Source organism: Arachis hypogaea, chromosome 3 (assembly GCF_003086295.3).
Source record: "Arachis hypogaea cultivar Tifrunner chromosome 3, arahy.Tifrunner.gnm2.J5K5, whole genome shotgun sequence".
Lineage (NCBI taxonomy): Eukaryota > Viridiplantae > Streptophyta > Magnoliopsida > Fabales > Fabaceae > Arachis > Arachis hypogaea.
In genome coordinates this window covers 114,918,097-114,945,769 of record NC_092038.1, presented here as the reverse complement: position 1 = coordinate 114,945,769, position 27,673 = coordinate 114,918,097, and the positions used below count along the sequence as shown (strand labels likewise).

The window sequence follows — 27,673 nt, the reverse complement described above, 5'->3', positions numbered from 1 at the left end:
ATGTCTCAAAAACATTTAAAGAAAAATCTAAACTTTTTTAAAAATAAAATCACATTAAAAAACATTCAAAAATATTTGCCTTAAAATATCTAAAATAAACTGATAGATCGAGAAAAGGAGAGGAAAAGATAACGGTAGCTTCAAACGGGGAGAGAGAGGAAGAGAAAGAAGGGGTTTGAAGGTAGAAGTAAAAGAAAAGGAAGAGATATTGAAGAGGCAGAAAACATGTACGAATACAATCGTTGACTGATTTTAAAAAATGTTGACTTCCTAAATTTTCTTAAATAATAATAAGCAAAAATACAAAAGAGTAAAGACTAAAACTTGACTAATTATTAACTTAAGAAGTTGGTTTATAATTAATTCAATTCATTTAACTTAATTCTTTTAATTTAATAATCTAACAAAACGTTTTATTTTATATTTTTTAAATATTAATAATTAACTAATAACAAAAAATAATAAAATTTCATCGCTCCATAGCATTCTTTCAATTAATTTATATATTTGTGAGGCATAGAATTTGTGAAATAGGAGGGCCAACTAGGGACGTGAGAGGGAGGAATAATGGAGAGGGGTCACGTGAGGAGAGGGGCTGAGGAAACGTAACGTCTGAAATTGGTTGGAGATGTAACACGTAAACAAGGGATTGGAAGTGGTGGCCCAAAATATTAATTGTAGAACTACATCACACCAACTCGCCACAATAATGAATTGAGTTGGCATTCGGAAACGGGTGTGCTCATGGCTTTGATTGTTTGCCCTCGAATGAATGCAATTCACTCAATAATTTCATAATGTCCATGCAAATAGCCCCCTCCTCCTCCTCCCCTATATATAAGGGATCTCTAATATCTGTTTTCTTCCGTGGCAGGGTACACACACATACACAATATTCATTAATTAAGCAAGCTAGAGCTACACTTAGCTTCCCTTCAATTCTTCTCTAGCTCTTCTTTCCATCGAAACCATGCCTCAAGTCGCTACTGAAATTTTTATCGTTGGTGTTATAGGTACACACACATACATGCACAATTAATTGATTACTCTCTTAATATATATTCTTTAATTTTTCATTCTCCTTCCAAGCAATTCACTGATTTTCTATGTTATGTTTATGTATAGGTAACATTTGCTCCTTCATTTGCTTCTTGGCACCTTTGTAAGTATACATTCATACATATATAACTTGAATTAATATCAAGTGTCAACGCAGGGGCAGTAGCCAATACTAATAGTATATATGGAATGAATGCAGATCCACATTTTATCGAGTTTGTAAGAAGAAAACAACGGAAGGGTTCCAGTCGATTCCATATGTGGCAGCACTGTTCAGTGCAATGCTTTGGATATTTTATGCTTACATAAAGAAGGGCGAAATACTTATCATCACCATCAACTCATTCGGTTGTTTTATAGAGACAATTTACCTTGCCATCTATCTCACCTATTGCCCCAAGAAAGCTAGGGTACGCTTAATTATTATACTGCTCATGCATGTATTGCTTCTTATTAATTAATTCATATAATAAATCTATGTTTATGTTGTGTAGATCTTCACGTTGAAGCTGATATTCATGTTCAACTTGGGGGGAATATTCTTGGTTGTCCTTCTGACACACGTTCTAGCAAAAGAAAGAACAGCTCGTCTAGAGCTTCTTGGATGGATCTGCGTCGTCCTTTCCACCAGTGTCTTTGCAGCACCTTTAAGCATCATTGTGAGTTAATTCATTTCTACTATATGTATTTGATTAATATAATTATTAATGTGATATATGCATTTTCATGTAGAGAGTGGTAATTCGCACAAAGAGTGTGGAGTTCATGCCCTTCAATCTTTCACTGCTTCTCACAATAAGCGCAATAATGTGGATGGCATATGGCATTCTTCTCAAGGATATCTATGTTACAGTAAGTACTAGTACTAAGTGCTAGCCTATATACACATATATAGTTGGTTCTGTCTTGTGTTTCTAATGTTAGCTTTTTCCCATGCATGTAAATAATACAGCTTCCGAACATAGTGGGAGTGACATTCGGGACAATACAGATGGTGCTGTATTGTATATACAGGAAGAACAAGCCCGTGAGCAAGGATAATGATGAGAAGCTGCCTCAACATAACGGAGAAGTTGAAGCTACCACCCCTCAGGCCCCCATTGATATTGAGATTGGAGATCAGAAGAAGCAGCAACCAGACAACAACCCTCCTACTCCTGTGGAAGCCACTAATAATCATCAAGTGCAAGTCCAGCTGCAACAACAGAAAGTGTGACAAGTTTGAAGATCCAGTTGTGTTGTGTTGTGCCTCTATCTGCCATGTAAAATTAATTCTAAGGGGAACACACCCACCATACCTATATACATACTATATATATCTATCTTTATCTTTTTATATATATCTACCTAGCTATATATATACACATACTTCATGATTCTCATCCATCTTCCTTCTATTTTATGTCTGTACTTCCTATCATAAACAAAAATTTTCAATTTCATACCTCTTCTGTCCCAAATTATCCCAGCCATTTTTTTAGTAAATTCAGTGAAAAATAAACCAGCTTATTAAAACCTTTAAAATTTTACTAATATATTGGCTTACTATCATACAGCACTTAGTTGCTTTACAAGTAATTATGATTAGCTGATGAGAAAGATTTTGTTTAAGAACATATGCTACTGTTCTGTAAAATTAAACTTCTTTGAACGGAGATAGTTTGATTTATTACTTCAATAAAATTATTTAGACTGTGCATAATTTTGAACAACATTTAATGAATCTAAGTGTAATTTGTCAAAGCACGCACACAGAATTATTGCTGATTAATTAAAGGAGGGGGACAAGGAGAAATTAAGATTTAATATTGTAGGACAAAAAATTTGCATTATTGAAAGGGACTGAACAACTCAACGAGCTACGCTGCAATGTCTGGTCAATTCAATTCAAGCCTCTGTTCATACTTCATTCATCGGGATCGTGCAAAACCGAAACTGAGGACAATCACTGTCTCTCACTGCTTGCATTGATGATTCTGATCAATTCTTCAATTTCGCCCATAACAGTATAATTGTACACAATTCTCCTCGCTCGTCATAAACCCTAGCTTCCTCTATATGATATTTGTTGAAACAATTGTGGGATGGGAGATACTCTGATAAAAATACTTAAAATGTCTTTTTTTTTTAAATATTTGTTATTAACTAAAATTTAATACATATAATTGATTAATTTTATTATTTTTAACAAAATTAGATCAGATAAATTGATTTGATCAAAAAATCGATAAATTAAACCTTGAATGGATTTAAATTAATATTTTTTATATAAAATGACCACAATAACTTTATTATAAAAAATGACTAAAACATTTTTATTATATATTTTTTAATTTAAAAATTTTAAATGCTAACCCTATAACGACACCAAAAAAAATTAGAATTTAAAGTTCTTTTATATATATATAAAAGAATATTTTAGTCATTTTTTATAATAGAAATATTGTAATTATTTTTTATAAAAAATATTAATTTAGATCAATTTAAAATATAATTTATCAATTTTTTAGTCAAATTAATTTATCTAATCTAATTTTAATAAAAATAATAATATTTAATTAATTATATGTATTAAATTTTAATTATCTAAACACGTCTTAAAAAAAACGTTATAAATGTTTTTATCTAAGTAGCTCTTCGTAGGATTTATTCCCCTGATTATGTTAACTTTATTATTACCTCCTTTTCCCACTTCCTAGTACACTTTATTAAATTCTGAATTTTTCTTTATAATTATAGATTGTCATCTCTTTTTTACTTGTCTTTTTCTTTGCGTTTCATTTAATTTACTTTCTAAATCATGGCTTTGTATTTTGGCTATTTCATCCTCTTTACTTTCTTAAGAATTACACCTGTATATTTGTTAAGGTCATAAGGGCAGTATATAGCTAGGAAAAATTGTTGAGAGTAATAATTATATTTTGATCTTTTTTATGTAATATCCACTATTGTACAATGTCCAGTAGGCACAGAACGTGGCATATGTGTGTGGAACTTTTATAACAGTAACAAAAGTCGGATGGCTGGATTTGAATAATGGAGATTATTTGTTGAATTTAATATTGATGTATTATTAGTATAACATATTTATTTAAATGTTATTAAGTAGTGAAAAAAATTTTAATAAAAAAGATTTCTTTTTGTATATTTAACCAAATTTTAATAATAAAAGTAAAAAAATAAAAAAAAAGTTTAGAAGTTATAATTTATATTTTTTAAAAGAATTTTCTTTTAGTTAAAAAAATATTTTTTACATAATACAATATACAAAAAAATACTTTTATATGATTGTACCTAAACATAATTATTAAATAAAGAGAGATATTTTTACATAAAATTTTTAAATATAAAATTATTTTATCTTTTTAAAAGATTTTTTAAAAAAAGTTTTTTTTTTGTAAAAATTTACCTAAACAAACTCAAAATAGTTTTATACGTGTGCATGCATTTAATTATATTTTATCATGTCAGCAAAATAACTATTATTACATTAATGATTATTTAAAAAATTAAATATAATTGAACGATTGTATAAAATATTTTAGACTGTTAATATATTAAAATTAAACTCTTATTATTTATGTGTACGTTTGCATCATTGATTTTTTTTGAGTAATTTCATTTTCTACGTGATTTTTAGGGTAAAACACTATAATAAGCCAAGGAGAATGAAATTTTACACAAATAAGCCAAATGAAAAATTGGTTCATGAATCCACCAAAGCACATTACTATATAGTTCGAATCAGGTTCATTCGAACTCTATTCACACATAATTCAAATCATGTTGATTCGAATTATGCACAAACATGCACACACACTAATTCGAATCATGTTGATTCGAATTACACTCACACACGCTGCACATAGTAATTCGAATTGAACAGATTCGAATTACTCATGATTTAATTATGTCCATTTTTTATTAAAAATTTAATAATTGATTAAAAAAATTAATAATTTAAAAATTAAAAAATATATATTTTATTTCATGCATTAAAAAAGCTAACAAAATATTTTACTCTATACAAAATAATTTTAAAAAATGGCTTAAAAGATATTAGGAATATTATAAAAATTTGTAATGTCCTAATAACTTAGGACATTAAAGAAATACTCTACATAGTCAATAATAATTTAGAAATTAAAAAAATATAGTTATAACCAGTATTTATCTAAATTACTAGAATATTACAAACTTTTATAGTACTCCTAACATTTTTTAAGCCATTTTTTAAATTGTTTTGTATAGAAAATGGCTTAAAATGGCTTAAAATGCACTTTATTCTAGGCAAAATAATTTAAAAAATGACTTAAAAAAATGTTAGGAGTACTATAAAAATTTTTAATGTCCTAATGACTTAGGACATTAAAAAAATACTCTACATAGCCAATACTAATTTAGAAATTAAAAAAATATAGTTACAACCAATATTTACCTAAATTATTAGGACATTACAAATTTTTATAGTACTCCTAACATTTTTTTAAGCTATTTTTTTAAATTGTTTTGCCTAGAATAAAGGGCATTTTTAAGCCATTTTCTATGCAAAATAATTTTAAAAAAATTGCTTAAAAAATGTTAGGAGTACTATGAAAGTTTGTAATATTCTACTAATTTAGGTAAATATTGGTTATAACTATATTTTTTTTAATTTCTAAATTATTATTGACTATGTAGAGTATTTCTTTAATGTTCTAAGTCATTAGGACATTACAAATTTTTATAGTACTCCTAACATCTTTTAAGCCATTTTTAAAATTATTTTGTATAGAATAAAATATTTTTTTGTGGTATAATTTAAATAAATTTATTTAAAAAATTTATAAAAAAATATTCATGAGCTATTAAAAATGCGCAAAAGAGTATTGTATGAAATTCGAATTGATAGCTCACTAATATTTTAAATAAGTCTCGTAATAAAATATTTTGTTAGCTTTTTTTTAATGCATGAAATAAAATATATATTTTTTAATTTTTAAATTATTAATTTTTTTAATCAATTATTAAATTTTTAATAAAAAATGAACATAATTAAATCATGAGTAATTCGAATCTGTTCAATTCGAATTACTATGTGCAGCGTATGTAAATGTAATTCGAATCAACATGATTTGAATTATGTGTGAATAGAGTTCGAATGAACCTGATTCGAACTATATAATAATGTGCGTTGGTAGATTCATGAACCAATTTTTCATTTGGTTTATTTGTGTAAAATTTCATTTTTCTTGGCTTATTATAGTGTTTTACCCTGATTTTTATATATACTCTTGTCTATTCTTTTTAATTTAAATTTTTTAGGTAAGTAATTTTATACACTATAATTTTTATAACTAAAAAATTTATAAAATCTGTAAATATAACTATTTATATATTTTTTATTAATTTAAATTTTTAAAATAAATAATTTCTTGACAATTACATTCCGACAGAAAATAATCTTCTACTCCTAATTTTATTTAAAAAAAATATACTTTTTCCAATCGGAAAACCAATGCAAATGAGTCCATATATATATATATATATATATATATATATATATATAATTTTGAAATTCTAAAATTAGAATAGTGGTATGCTAACTTTTTTTTTGTAGTTAACCTATTTTTCAACTAGTTAACTCTATTTGGCTACACTTTTAATTGGAGTTAAGTTTTAAAGTGGTCCCTAAAATTATACTTGAGCTTCAAAATGATTTTTAAAGTTAATAATTATCCAAATTTATTCTCAAAATTGTATTTCGAAACTCATAATAGTCCCCAAGACACTTTCCATTAAAAAGCTGAGTTGGACTGAAACGACGTCATTTTATACTACTAAAAAAAACCTAATCCCCTTCGAGACCTCCTCCCCACCATATTCTCACACTCACAACAGTAAACACATGGAGGTTTCCTCAACCCTCTCTGTTGCCACGTCTCGTTGGCCTCTGTTACGGTGTCGCAATACTCATCCCCTCTTTTCCAACCTAGTCTCTCACACTCAAACACAGCAGAGGCAGAGCACAAAGTCCCAACCTTCTCTATCATCGCTGGCCGCTCGCCAGCCTTCGTCTTGTTGCATTGCCATGGAATTCGCCAGCCTCCATCTCGTCGCTACACTGCTCGCCAACCTCCATCTCGTCGCCACGCTGCGCGCCACTCCCTCTGTGTCATTGCATCATCTCATTTCTCACCATCACTGTTCGCTTCTGCCTCCTTCTGTACTCGTCACGCTCACTGCAGCCTCTCTCTCTACTCGTCGTTGTAGCTGGCTAGCTACTCACGCTTCAGCGCTCTTCTCTTGTTTCTTCTCTGTCTCCCTCTGCCTTAGCTCCCTCTTCTCTCCTTTGGTTCGGTTTTCTCTCTCAACCATGGTGAGTTTTTTTTTTTAATTTTTTTAGTTATTCAATCATTGTTCTTTAATGTTCTGGGTAATTAGTTGATGCTGATCCTATTTCAATATAACAGCAATGGTTAATTTTAGTTGTTTACTATTCTGTATTATTGCTGATTTTTTTATTGTTGTTATTTTTGTAATTGTTGCTATTCAGTAGGTTGATTGATACTTGCTGTTTAAGTTGATTGATCTGCTGATTTTTTTGTAATCTTTTGTGGTGTTGGTTTTCATTTTTGTGATTTCTTGAAGAAGAATTTTGATTACTTTTTTTTAATATAAAATGACGTTATTTTGTGCTAGCATGGCAGAAATCAGTCCAATTTAATTTTTTGATGGTAGACGATGGACGAAAAGTGCCTTAGAGACTATTATGATTTCTGAAGTGCAACTTTAAGAATAAATTTAGGTAATTATTAACTTTAGGAACCACTTTAAAACTTGAATACAATTTTAGAGACCATTTTAAAATTTAATTCCTCTCAATTCATTTCCGACCAGAACTTTTATATATATATATATATATATGAATTTGTAAATAGCTTGTTACGTTATATGCTTAAACCCTCATTTTAATCATTATATATATCTTATTAGTTTTATTTTAGATTGATGAATCTAAAATAATGTGTGGTGTTCCCTACTGAACTATTGTCTTATTACTTTCTGTAGATATATTTTTCAGGGACTATTTTATATGTTATCATATTACATTAACAAAATAAATATTTAAGTACGTCTTATCTAAACAAAGGAAGTGCATAGACGAAGGAGTGGTAGCAGGCAATATTTCTAAAATACTGGAAATATATTTTGTATAAAAGCAGGACTATTAAAAGCTAAAGCAGTCTGCATTAGCTTATAGAAAAGTATTTTAATTTGTTAATGTTATATATATGAATACGAAACATATGAATGGAGGTAGGTGAGTGAATAGGGAGGTTTAATTTATGAGCAATGCTAGGGGGCAGTAATTTTTGTGATTGTTAGCCATCAACTAGCCATCAATGATGATTTGATGGTGTGAGATTGGTATGAGATTTCATCCAATGGCTCACCTTCCTCTGCTGGTTACATGCTGGCCAAAATTCAATAAAACTGCTGGCCCCCTAGACTTTTCCTTAATTTATTGGCTTATATCAAGGCACGCATATATAACAAATTAAAAGGGGACCGAGGGAGGTTTGATATGGCACGTAGAATTATTTTTAAAAAAAGATATTTTAAAAAAATATATACAAATTTCTGTTATTTCTAAAAATTTTATGTTATAGATTAATTGTATTATTTTTAAAATCTTGTTTTATAGATGATGAAACTCAATAATTGTTTTCCCAACTGTGTCCCCTTAGTTTCTTTATTAACCCTAGAAAAATAAATCGTTTCCATCGTAATAAAATTACTTATTTTTTTCTCAACAAATATGTAATATTAGAAAATTAATACTATAATAACTAATTTCAATTAATATTATAGGTTAAACAAGTTCAGTATAAAACTATTAAAAATGAATTTTTGTGGAGTTTAAATTTCCAATATTTTTCTAATTGAATTTTTTAATTTTTGTTTTTCGATAGCAACCATTGATTGTGTAATGCGACTCCCAAAACTCTCTCTATTACTATTAGATCAACATTTTTGGTAGTTAAACTCAACAATATTTCATGCAAATTTATGATAATTATAATAAATAAGCGCGAGGTGCTTGAACTAGTGTTCATCATCAAAGCAAAATCTTATGCATAACGTTGGTTTACTTAATCAGATAGTTCTTATATAATTATACAACATTGCTAGAGGGCCAATGACATTTTATCAATTGAAGCTAATATTTGATCAACAATTACATTCAGTGTATTTTAATACTAACACCAAAAAAAAGTTCAGATGCAGTAGTGCACGTCCACGCATGCTCTTTTCTCAAACGGAAAACTAGATTTCTTTTTCTCAAACTCCTCTTCAAAAATCACTAGCTAAGTACCAATCCTTCCTCACTTTTTGCCATTGTTAATCCCAACCTTCCCTCACCTTTTATTCCTCTTAAATCCACTTTTCTTATACGCTTCAAAGCTATGGATCGGAGACTTGTAGCAACTCAAGAATTAAAAAACCCACTAATATTACCCTTAGCAAAAAGCTTGTCAGTATTGAGGAAACGTGATGGTGTTTTAAATATTCATAATATAAAGAGGTTAAATATTATTTAATAGTTATTAATTTTTATTTTTAAGTATTAGAATGTCTAATTTTATATATTTTGATTTGAGAAAAAGATAAACAAATTTTTGACATTTTGTCTTATGAATATTTTAGTCACTAAAAATTGAAAAATATATTTCAATTCTTGATTTTTTTAAAACCCGAGTACGTGAACTCTTCCATTCATTTGGACTTGCAAAATATAATAAAGACGTCTAACATGAATTTTATTATTCTACAGACGAGACAGTTATAACGGTGTTTCATGTGAATGATATAGAAAGGTAATAATAGGACAAAAAAGTCTCTCAAAGCTCAAATGATGTCGTTTGACGCTACAAGAGACACGTCGAATAGCGGCGGTTTTTTTATTGATTTACGGCGGTTTTGAGAAACCGCAGATACAACCGCAACAAATCAGATGTTCGATTTTACGGTGGTTGTAGAACCGCTGCTATTTTGCTCAGTAGATTTAAAAAAAAAATCTGCAGCAATTTTAAAATCGCTGTAAATTTATGTGAGTCTTTTTAAAAAAATGCGACAGTTTTGAACCGCCGCAATTTCATACATGAGCTTTAAAAAAATGCATTTATAAACTCATACCAAATTTGTAGTTCAAATGGGAAGAAGCACTAAATCATTCAACCCTTTATAGTAGTTATAATAAATAACTCAACACTTTATATTTACCACAAAACCTCCTCTAATGTAAAGGACAAGTGAAAAACACCGTTGAGAAAAAAACTTTTCTAGTATAATCCTTTCTCAGGGTAAATACTACTCAATATTAAAAAAAATATAATATATAAATCAAATTAAAACTTAACTGCACTACTTACAATGAAACATGATTCAATTGATCAAAAAGTACAAAAAATTTACTTGATATATAAATGACCAATCAGATCATCATGGGTCATGACTCATCTCTTCACATAATTTATGGAACCACCGCCAAACCTAAAAAGAAATAAAAAATAATTTGTTGAACGAATACGTGAAACAAGGAACTTCTAAAAACACAAAAGAATGAAGATAAAATATATGAAAATAAAATTGAATCTAACCACGCAAATACATCAACTTTGTGAGCAGTAACTATGTAATTAAATCTAACCAAACAAGTACACTAACTTAGTGAAGATTTTTCTAAATGAAAAAATGAAAGAAAATTGAAAGACAACCCTTACCTATCTCCATGCTTTTTTGTTGGGCTAATTCAATAAACTCTTCAACTTTTCTCGATCTAGTGAGTAGCTTATCTCAAGGTTCTGGAATCATCTATACAAACCTTAAGCCTCTGGATATAAGATAAATATCTTTGGTCCTAAATATGACATGCAAGAATACCATAAACATTAGTTAAGATACAGGACAATATAAAATATTATGTCCCTTACAAGCAGTTCAAAAAATAGCATAAGAACAAGTTAAGCATATATGTATAAATTTCAACTATCAATTTATAAATATACAATTAAACAGACATGTAATTATCATATAATGGTGGCAAAATTTTAAAGAACTAACATGTAACGGTGGTAACTTTTTGATAAACTTTACCACATAGTGATTTGCTTTGATAACAATAAATGAGGATAGTTTGCTTAAAATGGTTTGGCATTTATGATCCACTAACACATTATTGACAAGAAGAATGCTTATGAAAATTAAAACCCAAAAAGCATGAATCAAAGTTAAGAATAATTATGCTAAAGTAAAGATGATGCTTGAAAAATTGTCCACCATACTTGGATCCACTTTGGATACTGTATGCATGCACCGGTATCACAACTTTAATTTTTTAAATTATTGGCCAAAAATTGTCCTAATTGATTTTCAATTGTTTAAAAATTAAAACGGACTAAATCACATTTAAACCATTCAAAACATTTAAAGATTCTTGAGATAAAATTGTACTGTTTATTCGTAATATAAACAATATCATATCGTCCCAGTATTTCACCATTGCTTATAAAGCTTTGGGGGAAAAGTCCTTAGAAGATTGCTTGCAGAAGATTTTTATTAAATAAGAGTGAATGCTTTAGTAAATGAAGCTTGCAAAGAGGATGTAGTACTCTAAACATTGATGCACTCACTTGCCATATATGTATTGGGCCAAGAAAATCTATGTATTCCTTTTGAACTTTAATGAACATTTACTTCAACCAAATGAGCAAATCAGCAATTCTACTATGTTTTTTCTTCTGCAACTTGAGGTCCAACGGGCTGAAACCCCAGTTTGAGACCTGCAGAGCAACTTCCTTTGCATTTTGTTGCCTAATTGATTTTTTCACATCCCTTTGCTAGAATTTCTCATAGATTGGTTCTTCCATCAATGCTTTATCCTGCAAGGAACCTTTTGTGAGGGGATATGTTTAATCCAAGTTACTGGAATGCAAGTGAAAGACAAATATAACATAGACATCACATGGAAGTGTAGATCTCTTGATATGGATACTAAACACATTTGTATTGACCACAAGATAGAAATGGATGAGCAAAGCTTTTCTTACCCTCTTTTCTAGAGACAATGACAGTCACTTAGTAATCTCACCATGCTTTCCTGACAAGAAGCTTCGCCAATAGAAGAAAGCGAGAAACCTAGGACACCTCCGAGCTAAAAAATACATGAATTTTCTTTTTCTTGTCCATTTGTCCCAGGCTCTTCGTCTCTGTTCCCTTGAACCCCATGACACAATGAGACCTTTAACTAACATTAGAATTTGGTTTATGTTCAAAATTACCACTAAATGCATAATTCATCATGGAGAGACTATGGCCCTTGCAAGCACTTGACAATGTTAGGACACCAATAACATCAACACCAATAGATTCTATTTTGTTAGCCTCAAACCACTTCAAATTAAATGTACTAGTGAAATCATCAACATTAAAAACATGAGCAGGCTTAATAGTCACAATATCAACCAAGATTCATGACCTCTCCTCTAAGCTCCCCTTTCCAAACTCAAAGGGTATCACTTGATTCTGACAAATTTATAAAAATATTTGTAAAAATTATTCTCACACTGCAATTTAGAAATTGGTTTAGATATTGAATTGAATATACTAAAAAGATTCTCTATTGAGCTTTCTCTTCTTCTCTGATAAAGTAAAACAATCAGTTTAATTAGTAGAAAAACCTAAGAACAAAATCAGAACCAGGATTTAGAATGCACAAAATAAAAAAAACCATAAAGAGAAACAAAAAGTGAAGGTGCAAAGCAGAAGGAAGGAGGCACGAGCAGCGAGCAAATCTGGGACAAAAGATCCCTTTTGCTATGGGTGAGGGCCACTTATCCTTTTGTAAAAACGTGAAACCCTAGCAAAAAAGAAGATAAATAAACGACAATCCAAATAAAGAAATAAAGGAAGAAGAGAAGAACATGCAACAGGTGTGGTGGAGGTGACGTTGACAGGATGCTCGTGTCGCTACCGCAGATTCGAACCGCGCACAACACTACACGGATGAGATAGCTAGCAGATCTGGCAGAACAGAAGAGAAAGCAGAAGAAGCAGAGGAGTTAGCACAACGTAAAAACTTTGGAGAGGTGTAGAGATGATGATGGAAGTTGGAAAGAAGAGAACTGCGTTGTAACTAGTGAGAGTGAAGAAAATTAGAATGAAAATTGAAATAGAGATATGAAAAAGAGGGGCATCTAATTGAACCCTGAAAAGAAAGCAAATAACGGCTTCTATCAAATCTGCCACGATAATCATCACTAAATTGCAGATAGTGGCTGTTTTTAAAACTGACTCTAATAATGCGCTGCAATCTACCGTGTGTCTTGTAGTGTGAGTCTCAATTCCCTTCCAAACTAGTTCTAAGTGAGTGAAATTATTGAGACTCTCTGCACCTTTTATTTCGTCTTCTTCGATCTTCAGGTAATACTATGCTATCTCCATTCACTTCTTCTTAGTCGGTGTTTTATGTGCAATGCATCAATCAATTGCTTCATTTAAATTAGCTTACTTGTTCCCTATTCTTTCACTTGTTTTCTCTTTATCCCACTCATTAATCCACCATCATATCTACTTGTAAGTAATCGAATTGGGCACCGCATAATCTTAGCTTGCACCGCATAATCTTAGCTTGCCCACCACCTGTTTGATGCAATTTTTGATAATTTGAATTTTCAACACCTTTTCATTATTTGTAAGGCTCTCTCTTTCTCTCTCTTTCTATAGATTTTTTTACATTTTTCTTCAATATTTTTAGACCCAATAATTATAAAAGTTACTTTCTTTTTTGCTTAATTACTCTCTCTACATTTGTCACCTTACTCTGTATACTCTGTTGCTTAATTGCTACTTGGTGCCTGAGTTACCATACTCTTATTAGTGTCTTGGAAACAAAGGAAGTTACTAGTTGCTACTACTGCAGTGTATTAAAGTAAAGAAAAAAAGATGTGGTTATCCCTCCTCCAGTAAGGCCTCCAAGGATCACACAATTTCTAATGACGTTGTTTGAGTATAAAGGGAGAAATTGATAAGGACTCAAAGGCACTTGAAGCTCCTACCGGAGGAGCACCGTAGGGAACCGCGCCGCCACGACCAACAACAAGAGGTGCCATGAATGACCCAGAGTCGAGGATATCACTGCAAAGAGAAAAGGATTTAAATGTGTGTCTTACGATACCATTTCAGCACTGAGGGTGTCTTTGTCTCTAACCTTTTCCAAACCATCCACGTAGGATACCATAATAGTCACCTCAGTAGAACGGATTTATGTCAGATATTTCCGTTAAATTTTGCAGCTCCAGATGGACAGAGGGATCGAGGTGTCCAAAGTTTGATGAGGTCAAGGACTTAAATGTATTTTTCAATCTTTAAGGACTTAAATGTTCGCAGGACAAAAGTCAGGAACTTATTTGTTCTTTACTCTCGTGATTTTTATTTAGTTAGTAGATTGAACTTTATATTAATTAGTGATTTAGAATTTTCTTTATTTTAACCTAATATGAGATTATAAATACGTTTTGTGATAAAATCATGTTGTAAAACACTACTGGACTGCTTCCCAAATTCTGCTTGTTGCCGCCACTGTCAATCCCCATTTCAGCAACCATTTGAGCTTCAAAACAAGTAGGATTTTCTTATCTATATCTTAATAAGTGAATGCATGTATTAGATTATATGTTGTACTTTATTTTATGCATTATTGTCAATAATTCTTTGATCTCTTCTTCTAATTATTTGGTAGAAACTTTGGGGAGGTACTTCTCCTATATTTAGTCTTGAGATTTTATCTTACATACCTTCTATAATTGTAGTAAAATGCATTGTTATCTTACATACCTTCTATAATTGTATTAAAATGCAAATTATAATGCCTTGTTCTACAACAATAATTTAGTAAAATACTCCTTATTTTAATTTTTTTCCCAAGGGATTTGTTTGATATATACGGTGACTTAGATAATGATGACATGGAAAAGTTTAAGGGTGGTCCTCAAATAACAAGTTCTATGCTTTATTAATCTACAAGTATTGAAGATGATGTTAATTGAATTAGGGATGATATACATGGGACAATAATTGATACATGAATCTTAGATAATCAACCAATGGGAGAAAAATCTCAAGATAAGCTTGATTTTAGTCATAGAGATATGTCAACCTTATGATTTTCTTCATTCTAGATAATTTCATACTCTCAATTCCCTTTATTAATAATTATTTTGTTGAACTGTGAGAATCCTATAATAGTTTTTAACACAACTCATTATTTTTTTGTAATGAAGTGTTTTTATGACCAGCTGAGCTGATATTTTTAAGTTAAAAATATTTTGATTTAAAAATAGTCAATTACCCAACTTGTACCTGTGGTTGTTAAAACAAAATAGAGCATGAAAGCTGTGTAGAGTAAGTTCTTACTTATCTTTATTGGTTTAAAAGAAATGAAAACCTTTACACTTTCTTCTTCTGATGTATCTTTTAAAATTTGTTTTCGTAGTCCAAAGTCTCCGCATTTAGCTTAAGCCGTTTCACCACCAAGCAGAGCTTTAAATCCACCTCTAGTTTAGTGTACAAGTCATATGTGTCTAATTCGAGTGCACTGGTACGTCAAGCTCTAATACAAAGAGTACTAGAGGATCAAGATCACAGTCACAATATTCAATTACATAATGAACTATTCACAATAGAACCTTGTTGGTTAGCATCCCAATTTTGACAATGTGACACAGGTTTTTAGCTTTAACTACAAGCTATTAACACCTTATGAGAGCTTAAGTAAGTTTTTATCTCTCACATGATCATAGTCCTAATCCCCTAGATGGTTTCTCGAACTTGTATCAGGTTCTTTCTTGGTACTTGTCGGTTTTAACACTAAAACTTATTATCAGCTGAGCTTGATCTGGTTCATATTATCAGCTATACAGGATGGTGGTGAAGTCTGAGGATGGCCGAAAACAACGCTCCTTCACTTTCAAACAAGAGGATAAAAGATACCCAAGCTGGATTAAAAAATTCCAAGCTTTCTTAATTTAACTTTTGGTGGCTTAGTTTATACTATAAGTTTCTCCATTTATCAAATGGTTAAAGAAGGGGTATGCTGCAGCCAAGATGTGCAAGCTGTGGAAAGGCGAGTACTTTTGGAAACTTTAGCTGGCCAACTACCCCAGGATGTGATTCAGTTTTCTTCAAAGCTAGCAATGATTAAATCAAATCCAGATGGAAAAACCTTATTGGAACTTGTAGATGGGTCTAAGCTTCTTGCAAAGGTTAGTAGTGCATATTCTGGTTTAATTAGCTCAACTCAATTCGTCTTAGCTATCCATATATATTGATCCAACAATGTAACAAAAAGTAGCAGTATAACAACAAAATGAATAATTAGTTATGTGATTGAAAAATAATGGCAAATTATGATTTTCTCTAACAAGTTAGTCTCATGAATAATTAGATTTTGATAAGTTGTGATGGGATTCGATCACCAATAGCAACGTGGATGGGGTTTCCTGAGGCAAATTACGTTGGTCATTGTGCTTTTCGTAGACTTGCTTCTTATTCGGCAGGACAGCCTTATGGACCAAGAGTAAATTATATCTATGGTAGAGGGGTGCATGCAGGATATGTTCATGTTTCTCCAACAAAAATTTACTGGTTTATCTGCTTCAACAGTTCATCTCCAGGTCCTAAATGATAGCTCCAACATAATTAGATTATCCATATAGACATATTAATTTTGTATTTAATCATGTAAGCATATTGAAGAAATAGAAAAATTGACTTATTGGACCCACTACAAGAAACATCGTTAAAATCGACGGCTAATCCGTCGATAATATTAAAATTCGATGGTAAAATGGACGGCGGAGGTGGTCGCTATTAAACTTGTCAATTTTTCAAAATTCTAATAAAATTGACGGCTTGTCTAGCCATCGATAATGATTTAATAAAATCGACAGTGCTTCTGTCTATAATATGAGCATGAAAATTTTACATTCTTACTAAAATCGACAACGTTGCCGTCGATATTATTATAGGCCATTTCTCTCGATATTTGATTCAATAAAATCGACAATATTTTCATCTATAATATGCTTACTAAAATCGACAACGTTGCCGTCGATATTTGATCCAATAAAATCGATAAAGTTGCCGTCGATTTTTTTCTATAATATGCTTGCTAAAATCAACAACCTTGCCGTCGATTTTATTATTTGGATACCGACAAATTCTTTATCTATATTTTATTTTTTCTGTCTATTTTAAATTTAAAAAGCGACAACTTTATCGTCGATTTTAATAGTTATATGTTTTAATTATCTTTTCTATTTGAAAAATAGTAAACAATTAATACAAATAAACTTTTAAATATAGAAATAAATTTATATAGCATATTAGATAACATGACAAATAATCTTTTAAATATAAAAATAAATTTATACTAAATATTAGATAACGAATTTACAAACTTATCAAAATAATAAATAATCCTCTAACATAAAGACTCAAAGATAAGATAAATAACTAAACTTAGACTTATATTCGTTTAAATTATAATCTACTAATAATACAAAATATTCAAAGTAAAGTAATTAAATAACCTACCCATACTCGTCTAAATAATCATCTGAGTCATTAAGATCGTCAGAATCATCCTCCCTTTGAAAACTCTGTGGTTGTCCTGGTCACTGCAGAATAGGTGAAAGTTTTCTACTTGGACTAGGGCTGGAGCTGTGCTTTTCTGAGTGTTTGAAAAAGTAAAAAGAGGATTGTAATACTGATCTTGGAAAGCTATGATTGTAACATGCTCACCATAACACTGCAAATCACCCGGGTTCAGTAGAATGAAGAAAACTAAAATCAAATGGCAAAAACATAGAAGTTAAGCAATCATGTTATTGCAATACTGATGTACCTACTCTTTCAATGTTTTAGCACAATACGGAGTTATTTTCTTATATAATTTGTAGTAATCTTTCTACATCCTTCGTAGAAAACCTATAGCATTTAAGGATCTTAGAGAGTTATCATATAATTCAATACGGGTAGAGTAGTATTTTGGTCAGGAACCTCTTCTGCACACAGTCTGAACACTATACATGTGTGTTAATTAATTTTTCTCTCTTTCTTTCTAATAAAGAAAACGTTAACTAGTTATGCAGGGTAGTAGTAGTAGACTAGTAGTAGTGGTCCCTAAATAAACTTTATAAATTTCCTTATTAGAAAATTTGGAGTAAACAAAGATATCAACATATCATACACTTTTCTGTTTAATATTATTGTAGTAAACAAAATGAAAACTCTGTAGAGTCAAGCTCGTAATAGTTCCTCATTAGGAATAACAAAACTTTATTTGATTAAAAAAGAAAAAGAGAATAACAAGACAGAATATATAGAGCATAATCAGCAATGAATGCTATTCATAAGGAGCATAAGGAGATAGAATTTACCCTCCACTCAGTCCATCATATTTTTTGAATATCATCATCTGCCTCATCAAAACTCAGCCAAGGCTTGTTATAGTTTTCCTTAAAAACCTAAGAAATACGCTTCAATCCAGGCTTAGGTTGGTGCCAACTACATCAAAAAGCAAATGTCACCATTTATAAAATTTAAAACTGACATGAAAGAAGCAAATATGCTCTATTTTGTGGGCTCAAAATATCTTAATATATAAAATCTATGTCCAAACTACCAAAGCTAAAGTGTAACTAAAATCTCAAAGAACTAAAGCATGATATTTTTATTACAAACCACGAAAAAACAAAACAACATCAGCCTAATAATGTACAGTAAAACTGCATCAGATACTAACAAGTCAAAACTGCAATGTAAGTATAATTCCAACATCTGACAAGTACTATAGCAGTAGCATCCTGACAAATAATACTGCACGCACTACTACCAGTGTAACACCAACCATGAGTATATAGATCAATCTTAATGTCAATCAACTGTTTAAACATCCCACATTGACATCTGGCACATGACACCTAACTAAATCTCCTTTGAGAAATTCATGAGTTTTAGTACACACATCCACAAATTCATTTACCCCTTTAATAAAACTGGGTTTAAGACCATGCCTCTGATCATACGTTCTATCATACATCCAACTTCGGTTTTGGTTTTCCATTATTAATTTAATTTCCTGCATATCAAAGGGATAATATTCACTTTTTAATTTTTTTTCAAACAGAAACTACAACAAATAAAAGTCTTATCATGAGTATAATTTATACTTTCACCATGAATGGTTTACACAAACAAGCATACATAAGTAAGTATAGATAAGCATGCATAATAATTTAACAGAGATAATAAAGATAAAGATAAATTAAAACTCAATAGTTTAACATAAATAATAAATAAATAAAAAAGTATAAGGTTAAACCTTAAATAATTTTTCTGGGAGTCTTAAACTCTACCAATACTTCTGATAGTATAAATGGATACCACTGCAACTTTGATAATACTTGTGACTATGTCAATCCTTCCAAAAAAAAATATATATAGGCACATCAACACTAAAAACGGAGGAAGAAATTTTAACCATGAATATCTGAAGTACATGAATTTATATATATAATAAAAATTGTAGAAGTGTTAAAATTGTATCCATGGAAGAACAACTCCATTCTCCTTTGGTTATGAATGTAAATAATTTCAACTTCACTAATAACTCAAAGGATAAAAACAGAATATATAAAAGTGCACTAAATCAAAGTAAACGTGAATCGCCTAAAGTTTGACATCCAGTACAGAACTATAATAATTAAGAAAGGATTATTCTCCAAGTAGCGTGAATCACATAAATTATTAAAAAAGATATCTGTTAAATAGTATATATTTAACATTATATTTTTGTTCAACTGTTCTACATCCGTAACATAAGATATCATTAAGCATATAATAAATGATTGATAGTGTTTTGCTAATTAAATATCTTCACATCATCACTTCACAGAGTTTGGTAAAAGAACCTAATAAAGCAGGATTAAAGAAAACTTCCACATCAGTCTAAAAGTTCCTAGAAGAGCTTGTTAAAATTGGTGATGTATTTTTAGCCCCTTCTTTTTCCTTCTAAATATAGAAGAAAGAGAGTAACCTAATTTAATTTAATTGATAATGAATTTTATTTATCTGAATAATCAGATTTTCCTGGATACAGATTTTCTTCTAAAAAAATCATGCAACTCTCTAAGGGAACCTTGGAATGCCATTTTACTAACTTCTACATACAGATGAACTAGTAATGTATTTTCATGATGAGAAAATAGGGAATAGCAAGTGACATAACAGTAAAGCGCAACAAACACACACTTCTTTATATGGAAATTTGGCTAAGTATACATTTAGTTGAAGCATGAATACTCCAAAAGATGAAAAATGAAAAACGAACATGACATGCAAATATAACACTTTAGAATAAAATTGAGACACTGATATAACTATAACTATGCCATTTGAGCATTCTATATAGATAGCAAGATTTCAACAATTAAGAATTTAGCATAGTTGTATGTATCTCAAACAGCACACACATCACACAAGAACACATAAAGGATCAAACCTAATTAATATATTTCCTCTTGGATAAACAAAACGTAGTTGATAAGTTAGAAGTGAAAAGAATTCAACTATGAGCGATGGTTAAGCATAAATCATTAAAATTCTGGATATTATAAGCAATCATCAATTTAAGAAATAAAGTGCAGATATATGAAAAATAGAGGGGAAAAAATATAGTAAACAAAAATCACGATAATAAATCAGAACACCAGAGGGAGCAAATGAGCTACAGAACACTTTAAAACGAAAAATTTATGAAAACCAAGGAAGATGCATAAACTAAAATATAAAAGAATAATATAATCCTCTTCAAAAAGTACTTTCTTAGATTTTACCTTTTTGCTTTCTTTTCCCTACAAAGCTTGTTTTGTTAGTTTTAGAATTCTGTATCATGCATTTCATGCTTAGCTTATTCAAACCAAGCAATAAATAAAGTATATTTCATCAATCATGATGATGTCTTCATCAGCAGCAGCTCCTTCAAGTTACCGAAAACCTAATTCAATTCCAGCAGTAGTGAAGAGAAAGTGAAGTCAACCAAGAAGACCAGGCAAGAAATTAAAGAATACCTAATATAGCTTGATGAATTGAAGCATGCAGATCCAGAGGCCGAAGTAATAGCTCTATCGCCAAAGTCGCTGATAGCGACGAACCATTTCGTGTGCCAGATATGCAAGAAAGGGTCGAACTTGCAGCTTCACCGGCAAGGGCACAACCTGCCGTGGAAGCTTTGGCAGCGAGAGAAGGAGGTGGTTGTACGAAAGAAGGTGGACACGGGTTGAATGAGGAAATTTCGAGAATTTGCGTTTTTGAACTTTGGATGCGGGTATATGTGTTTTTAGTAATTAAAATCGACGGCATATTTGTTGATTTTAATATAAAAAAACAATACATATAATGTCTGTTTTATAAATTAAATATACACTATTTATTTCATTTAAAAAAGTGATCTAGACCGTTTAAATTTATCGACGGTAACGTTGTCGATATTTTAAATAATAAAATAGACGCTATATCCGTCGATTTTAAAATAAAAGTATTTCCCACCCCCTCTTCGTCGATAATATGACGATAGTTAAAAGATATTTATAGCATCATCAAAAAATCGACGACCAGGCTGTCGATTTTATTATTTTATTTTTAATTATTCTTTTATAAAATATCGACAGCAAGCTGTCGAAAAATATCGACGGCAGAAATAGCCGTTGATTTTTTGCGTTGATAAATACACTCTTTCTTATAGTGATCAATTTTGATGTTTAAATATCTTGGGTTTAATTTGTAAAGTGGGTGTAGAATATGTAATTGAAGAAAAAGATTTTAATTCAATATTTTGTGCATTTAAATATTACTAAAGATCTATTGTAATATTTTTTTAATTTTTAGCAAAGAAAATCTTTTATAACATTTATTAGAGTATTGCTATAGAATATCTATTGTAACATTTTTTAAAGTATTATTAGAAAGACTTATTGTGATATTTTTAAGTATTATATAAAATATCTATTGTCATATTTTTTAAGTGTTACAAAAAATATTTATTGTAATATTTTTCTAAATGTTACAAAAATTATCTATGTTAACATTTTTCTAAGTGTTACAAAAATATTTATCGTAACATTTTTCTAAGTGTTACTATGAATGGTCTATTGTAACATTTCTCATAATATTACTATAGAATATCTTTTGTAACATTTTTACTAAATGTTATTAATCTTTAGAAAAATGTTAGTAAAATTCTTTAGTAACATAGAGTATATTTAACATTTGTTAAAATGTTACTAATATACATAGGTAATATTTTAATATGATTTGGTAACATTTTTTAAATGTTAATAAAAGTCAAGTATGTAGTAGTGTACTTTGTTGTAATACTTTTCACAAGTCATTCTTTAACTAATATAAAAACATGTATAAAGTGTTGTCTTTTAGATACCTAATGTAACACTTGTTTAAGTTTGTGTGTTACATTTTCAGATATCTAAAGTAATACTTATTTAAATTTATTTAGAATTATTAATTTGAAAGAATATATAACACACTCTAATAAAATTAATTGTTTAAACTAAATTTAATATATAGAAAGAGAAGATAAGCTAAAAAGCTAATATATTACATATATATTAAATTAAAAATTTATTTCAAATTCAACTAAATAAATTTTAAATACATATGATGAGTTTGGAAAACTCTGAATTAATATTTGTGATGACTAAACATTATTAAAAATAATTAATTACAAAATTATTAATCTGATTCTCATTTAACATATTTTAATTAATAATTTTGTTGCAGGTTTTATGTTGGGCCGAGAAATGAGTTTCTGACTTAAGCCCAACAATTTACCTTGTTGCATGCATTATGTCATGAGGCTGAAATTTTATATTAATGGGCCAGAATAAATAATAATGTTGCAAGCCCAATGCTCTATTGTTTGCTTTCCATGCTTGATCCGTTACACAATTTTATCAGGAAAGCAAATGCTTACCAAATGGGCCAGCTTTGACCACATTATCACAAGCCCAAAGTATGATAAAGAGAAGAGCTTCCATGCTTGGTCCGAAATAAAAGAAAAATGAAAGCATAGTGCTTCCAACGGAACCAAGCTTTAACAAAGTGATGGATTTCAAAATCTATTACAATGTTAATTAATGCATGGGGAACATGAGAGAGAAAATTCAGCTGAATTGATTGATGGGTGTTATGTCAAACACGCCACTCTATGCTAAGGGAAGTAAAAGCAAGCTATGCCTAATTAAATTGTTTAACTTCTTTGCATTGCTTTTCTTTTCTTCAGATTTCTTTCATTCTCTCTCATCTCTTTCTTCTTCTTTCTTCGGTCTTTGTCCAGGAAACAATGGACGCCGAGCTCTTCAACGAAGAAAAAGAAAGAGTTGCATGCTTCAAGACCATCAAGCTAATGATGGCAAGAAAACATACCAAAAGAAAGATGAGCTGTGGCTAAGATACTTACCAAATGTGGTTAGATTTGGTGAAGCTATCTTGAGCCTTTCATGCTCAAAAATGGAAGAAGAAGATCCGGCCAGCTAAGAGAGATTCTTGAAGCATGGCTTGTCTTCGAATCTGACCAACCACCACAGGGAGTAGCTAGAGTGGCGAAGTGATGGTTGGAGGCAGAGTTTTGAAGCAGATGAAGTCATCATCATCATGAGGCATCAAGGGCCAGAAATCCATCTTGGAGAGGAAGCCAAAGATGGAGAGCCCGGATTGATGAAGGTTGATGATCAAGAAAGGACTAGAGGTAATTGCATGTTGGTTAATGCATGGTTATCTCTTCTCTCTTTGTGTGGCCGAACCGGTTTGTTGAAGGAGGAAGAAAGTTGGTTCGGTTTTGGCTTCAAGTGTGGAAGCTTTCCTGTTTCTTTAAAAAGGGGAAACAACCACAGTTTGAAGTAAGGAGAAAATTTGAGAGTGCAAGGCACAGAGTTCTCAGAGCTACCTGAGCTAACAGTTTTTCTCTTCTCCTTCAATGTATTCTGTTTAGTATTTTCTGTTTAATTTTGTCATGTCTTGAGTCTCATGGTAAAAGGCAAACAAGTGAGGTTTGTAATGAAAAAGCCATAGAGCGGAAAAAGGCAGAGAGTGCAAAATTAAAAGAAAAGCCATTGATGTCTTAGAGTTCCTTTGTACATCTTTGTTGTGTATCATGATTCTGTGGGAATCCCCTTGTAAGTTGGGTTAGCACTTTACAAGTTGTAATCAGATTGGTCATAGTGAAATTCCATCATATTTGTGATGGAGACTGGATGTAAGCTGCACTGCACTTAGCAGCTGAACCAGGATATATCTGGGTGCAATCTTCTTCTCTTTCTACTCCATTTCTGCTTTCTATCACACACGAGCAAAAGACAGAATTTTCTCGTCCCAAGTGACGAGACAAAACAAAAAGTCTCGTGGCAAGGGACGAGACAACACCGAGTTGCTCGTGTCAAGTGACGAGCAAAAACATAAAAGTCTCTTCCAAGAATCAGCAAGTGTTAGCATTCGAAAAAGGGGCTAAGATTCAACCCCCCCTTCTCTTAGCCACTGAAACCATCAATTGGTATCAGAGCTTGGTCTCAAAGAGATCAAGCTTTGCAGCTTGGAGTAAAGATCCTCATGGCAGAAAACAGTGGCACAAATGTGTTATCATACAATCTGGCTGAAGGTCAATCAAGCAACAGACCTCCCCTCTTCAATGGGAAAAATTATACCTATTGGAAAGAGAGGATGAAGATATTTGTACAAGCCGTGGATTACAGACTTTGGAAGATCATCTTGGAGGGTCCTAAATTTCCAACTACCACCAATGCTCAAGGAGTAGTCTCTCTTAAACCAGAAGCAAGCTGGACCGAGGAAGATAGGAAGACGGTGGAGTTAAATGCCAAGGCAACCAATCTGCTCAACTGTGCTATCAGCTTTGAGGAATACCGACGAGTATCACGATGCACAACGGCAAAGGAAATCTGGGACAAGTTGCAAATCACTCATGAAGGAACTACCATTGTAAAGAAGACTCGGACAGATATGTTAAACAGGGAATATGAGATGTTTGCAATGAAGGAAGGAGAGTCCATTGATGAACTGTTCGAACGGTTCAATATCATCACTGTTGGCTTAGATGCTCTTGGAATCACACATTCAGAATCTGTGTTAGTGAGAAGAGTGTTGAGATGTCTCACAAAAGAGTGGGAAACAAAAGCTTTAATTATTTCTAAGAGTAGTAATTTAGATTCCATGACACTTGATGATTTGAGAGGAAATCTTCTTGCTTTTGAAAACTCCTATTTGAAAAAAGATTCAAAGAAAAAAGGAATTGCCTTTTCCTCTGTGACTAACCCTCTGGATGGTGAATCCAGTGATAACTCTTCTGAAAATGAGTTTGTGTTGTTTGCAAAAAAATTCAGGAAAATGGCAAAGCTCAAAAGCAAAGGCAGCAGCTCCAGGAGGACAAAGAAAGATTTCAGCAAGGTAACCTGTTTCAATTGCAAGGAAATGGGTCATTTCAAATCTGATTGTCCCAAGTTGAAAAAGGAAGAGAAGCCGAAAAAGGTAAAGAAGAAGGGACTGATGGCCACATGGGAAGATTTGGAAAATGACTCAGATGATGATGATGAAAAATCTGAGACTAAATCACAGCACTGTCTCATGGCAAATGAGATAGATCAGGTATCATTTCAAGACTCTAACACTGAAGACCTTCATCTCATGATAGATCATCTTTCTGAAAAAATAAGATGTTTCCTAACTGAAAATCAAAATCTGGAACAGCAAAATTTCATTCTTAAAGCTGAAAATGATTTCCTCAAAGAAAAATTAAGAGAGGCCGAAAATGCTTGTGATCTTGTGGAAGAAAACAAGCAGTTAAAAGCCCAAGTTAAAAGCTGTGAAAGTGATCATTCTGTTCTTGCCTATGTGAACTGTTTTAAGCAAAATGAAGAGTTGCTCAAAGAGGTTAAAAGACTTAAAGATGACTTAGCCAAATTCACTCAAGGTTCTGAAAATTTGAATCAAATCTTGGCTAGTCAAAAACCTCTTTATGATAAAGCTGGGTTGGGATTTTATAAATCTGGAAAATCACATTTTGAAAATATTGCCTCATCTTCAAGTGATATAACATATCAAAACCCAACTCACTTTAACAAAACTGCAACTCCAAGATTTTGTAGAATGTGCAACCGAAGTGGTCATTTTCCAGTTCAATGCTTCTTTGGTGAAAGAATGATTGGTGACAAAGTTTACAAAGTTGTTTTTGATTACAATGATTTGGGACACAAGAGATGGTTTAACGTGAAAGGATCCAAGAAAATTTGGATACCTAAGGTCACTTGAGTTTATTTTGCAGGTTTGCCTAGCATCCAAGAAAAAGGAAAATATGTGGTACATGGATAGCGGATGCTCTAGGCATATGACCGGGAAGACAACCTTTTTCATAAAGCTTGATGAATATGATGGAGGACTTGTTACCTTTGGTGATGATGCAAAAGGAAAAATAGTGGCTGTTGGGAAAGTTGGTAAAAACTTTTCTTCTTGTATAAATGATGTGCTTCTTGTAAATGGTTTGAAACATAACTTACTTAGTGTTAGTCAATTGTGTGATTTAGGCTTTGATGTTATCTTTAAGAAGTTTGTTTGCTTGGTTGTTTGTGAGAAAACTGGGGATGTTTTATTTGAAGCTAAAAGATGCAATAATGTGTATGGATTAACTCTTGAGGATTTAAAGGAACAAAATGTAACATGCTTTACCTCACTTGAATCTGAAAAATGGCTTTGGCATAGAAAGTTGGGACATGCTAGCATGTACCAAATTTCTAAGCTAGTCAAAAGGAATTTGGTTAGAGGAATTCCAAACATCAAGTTTGATAAGGATCTTACTTGTGATGCTTGCCAATTGGGCAAACAAGTAAAATCCTCTTTTAAATTAAAAGATGGAATCTCAACCAAAAGGCCATTGGAAATGTTACATATTGATCTTTTTGGTCCTACTAGAACTCAAAGTTTGGGAGGTAAACATTATGGTCTTGTTGTGGTTGATGATTACTCTAGATTCGGTTGGGTACTTTTCCTTGCTCATAAGAATGATGCGTTTTATGCGTTTTCCACCCTTTGTAAGAAAATTCAAAATGAAAAGGATTTGAAAATTGCCCATTTAAGAAGTGATCATGGAAGAGAATTTGAAAATCAAGATTTTGAAAAATTCTGTGATGACTTAGGAATTTCTCATAATTTCTCATGCCCTAGAACACCTCAACAAAATGGGGTGGTTGAAAGAAGGAATCGAAGCCTTCAAGAAATGACTAGGGCCATGCTATGTGAGAATGAAATTCCTAAATTTTTATGGGCTGAAGCTGTGAACACTGCATGTTATATTTTGAATAGAACAATCATTAGAAAAGGGTTAAAGAAAACTCCTTATGAGCTATGAATCCAAATCTTAAGTATTTTCATGTTTTTGGATGTAAGTGCTTTGTGCTTAATAATAAAGAAAATCTTGGAAAGTTTGATCCAA

The 27,673-nt window shown here is 31.2% G+C and overlaps 2 protein-coding genes across 2 annotated transcripts; both read left to right on the top strand.

Annotated features, from left to right (window-relative positions):
• Nucleotides 1-557: 557 nt before the first annotated feature.
• On the top strand, nt 558-2,503 carry LOC112790966 (bidirectional sugar transporter N3). The gene is made up of 6 exons (XM_025833602.3): nt 558-1,013; nt 1,126-1,162; nt 1,259-1,469; nt 1,554-1,718; nt 1,792-1,911; nt 2,012-2,503. Exons 1-6 carry the CDS (start codon nt 971-973, stop codon nt 2,273-2,275), a joined length of 840 nt encoding a protein of 279 aa, XP_025689387.1. The 5' UTR covers nt 558-970; the 3' UTR covers nt 2,276-2,503.
• A 13,672-nt stretch (nt 2,504-16,175) lies between these two features.
• Nucleotides 16,176-16,786, top strand: LOC112779807 (monooxygenase 3-like). The gene is made up of 2 exons (XM_025824160.2): nt 16,176-16,364; nt 16,547-16,786. Exons 1-2 carry the CDS (start codon nt 16,176-16,178, stop codon nt 16,784-16,786), a joined length of 429 nt encoding a protein of 142 aa, XP_025679945.2.
• The last annotated feature ends 10,887 nt before the right edge of the window (nt 16,787-27,673 follow it).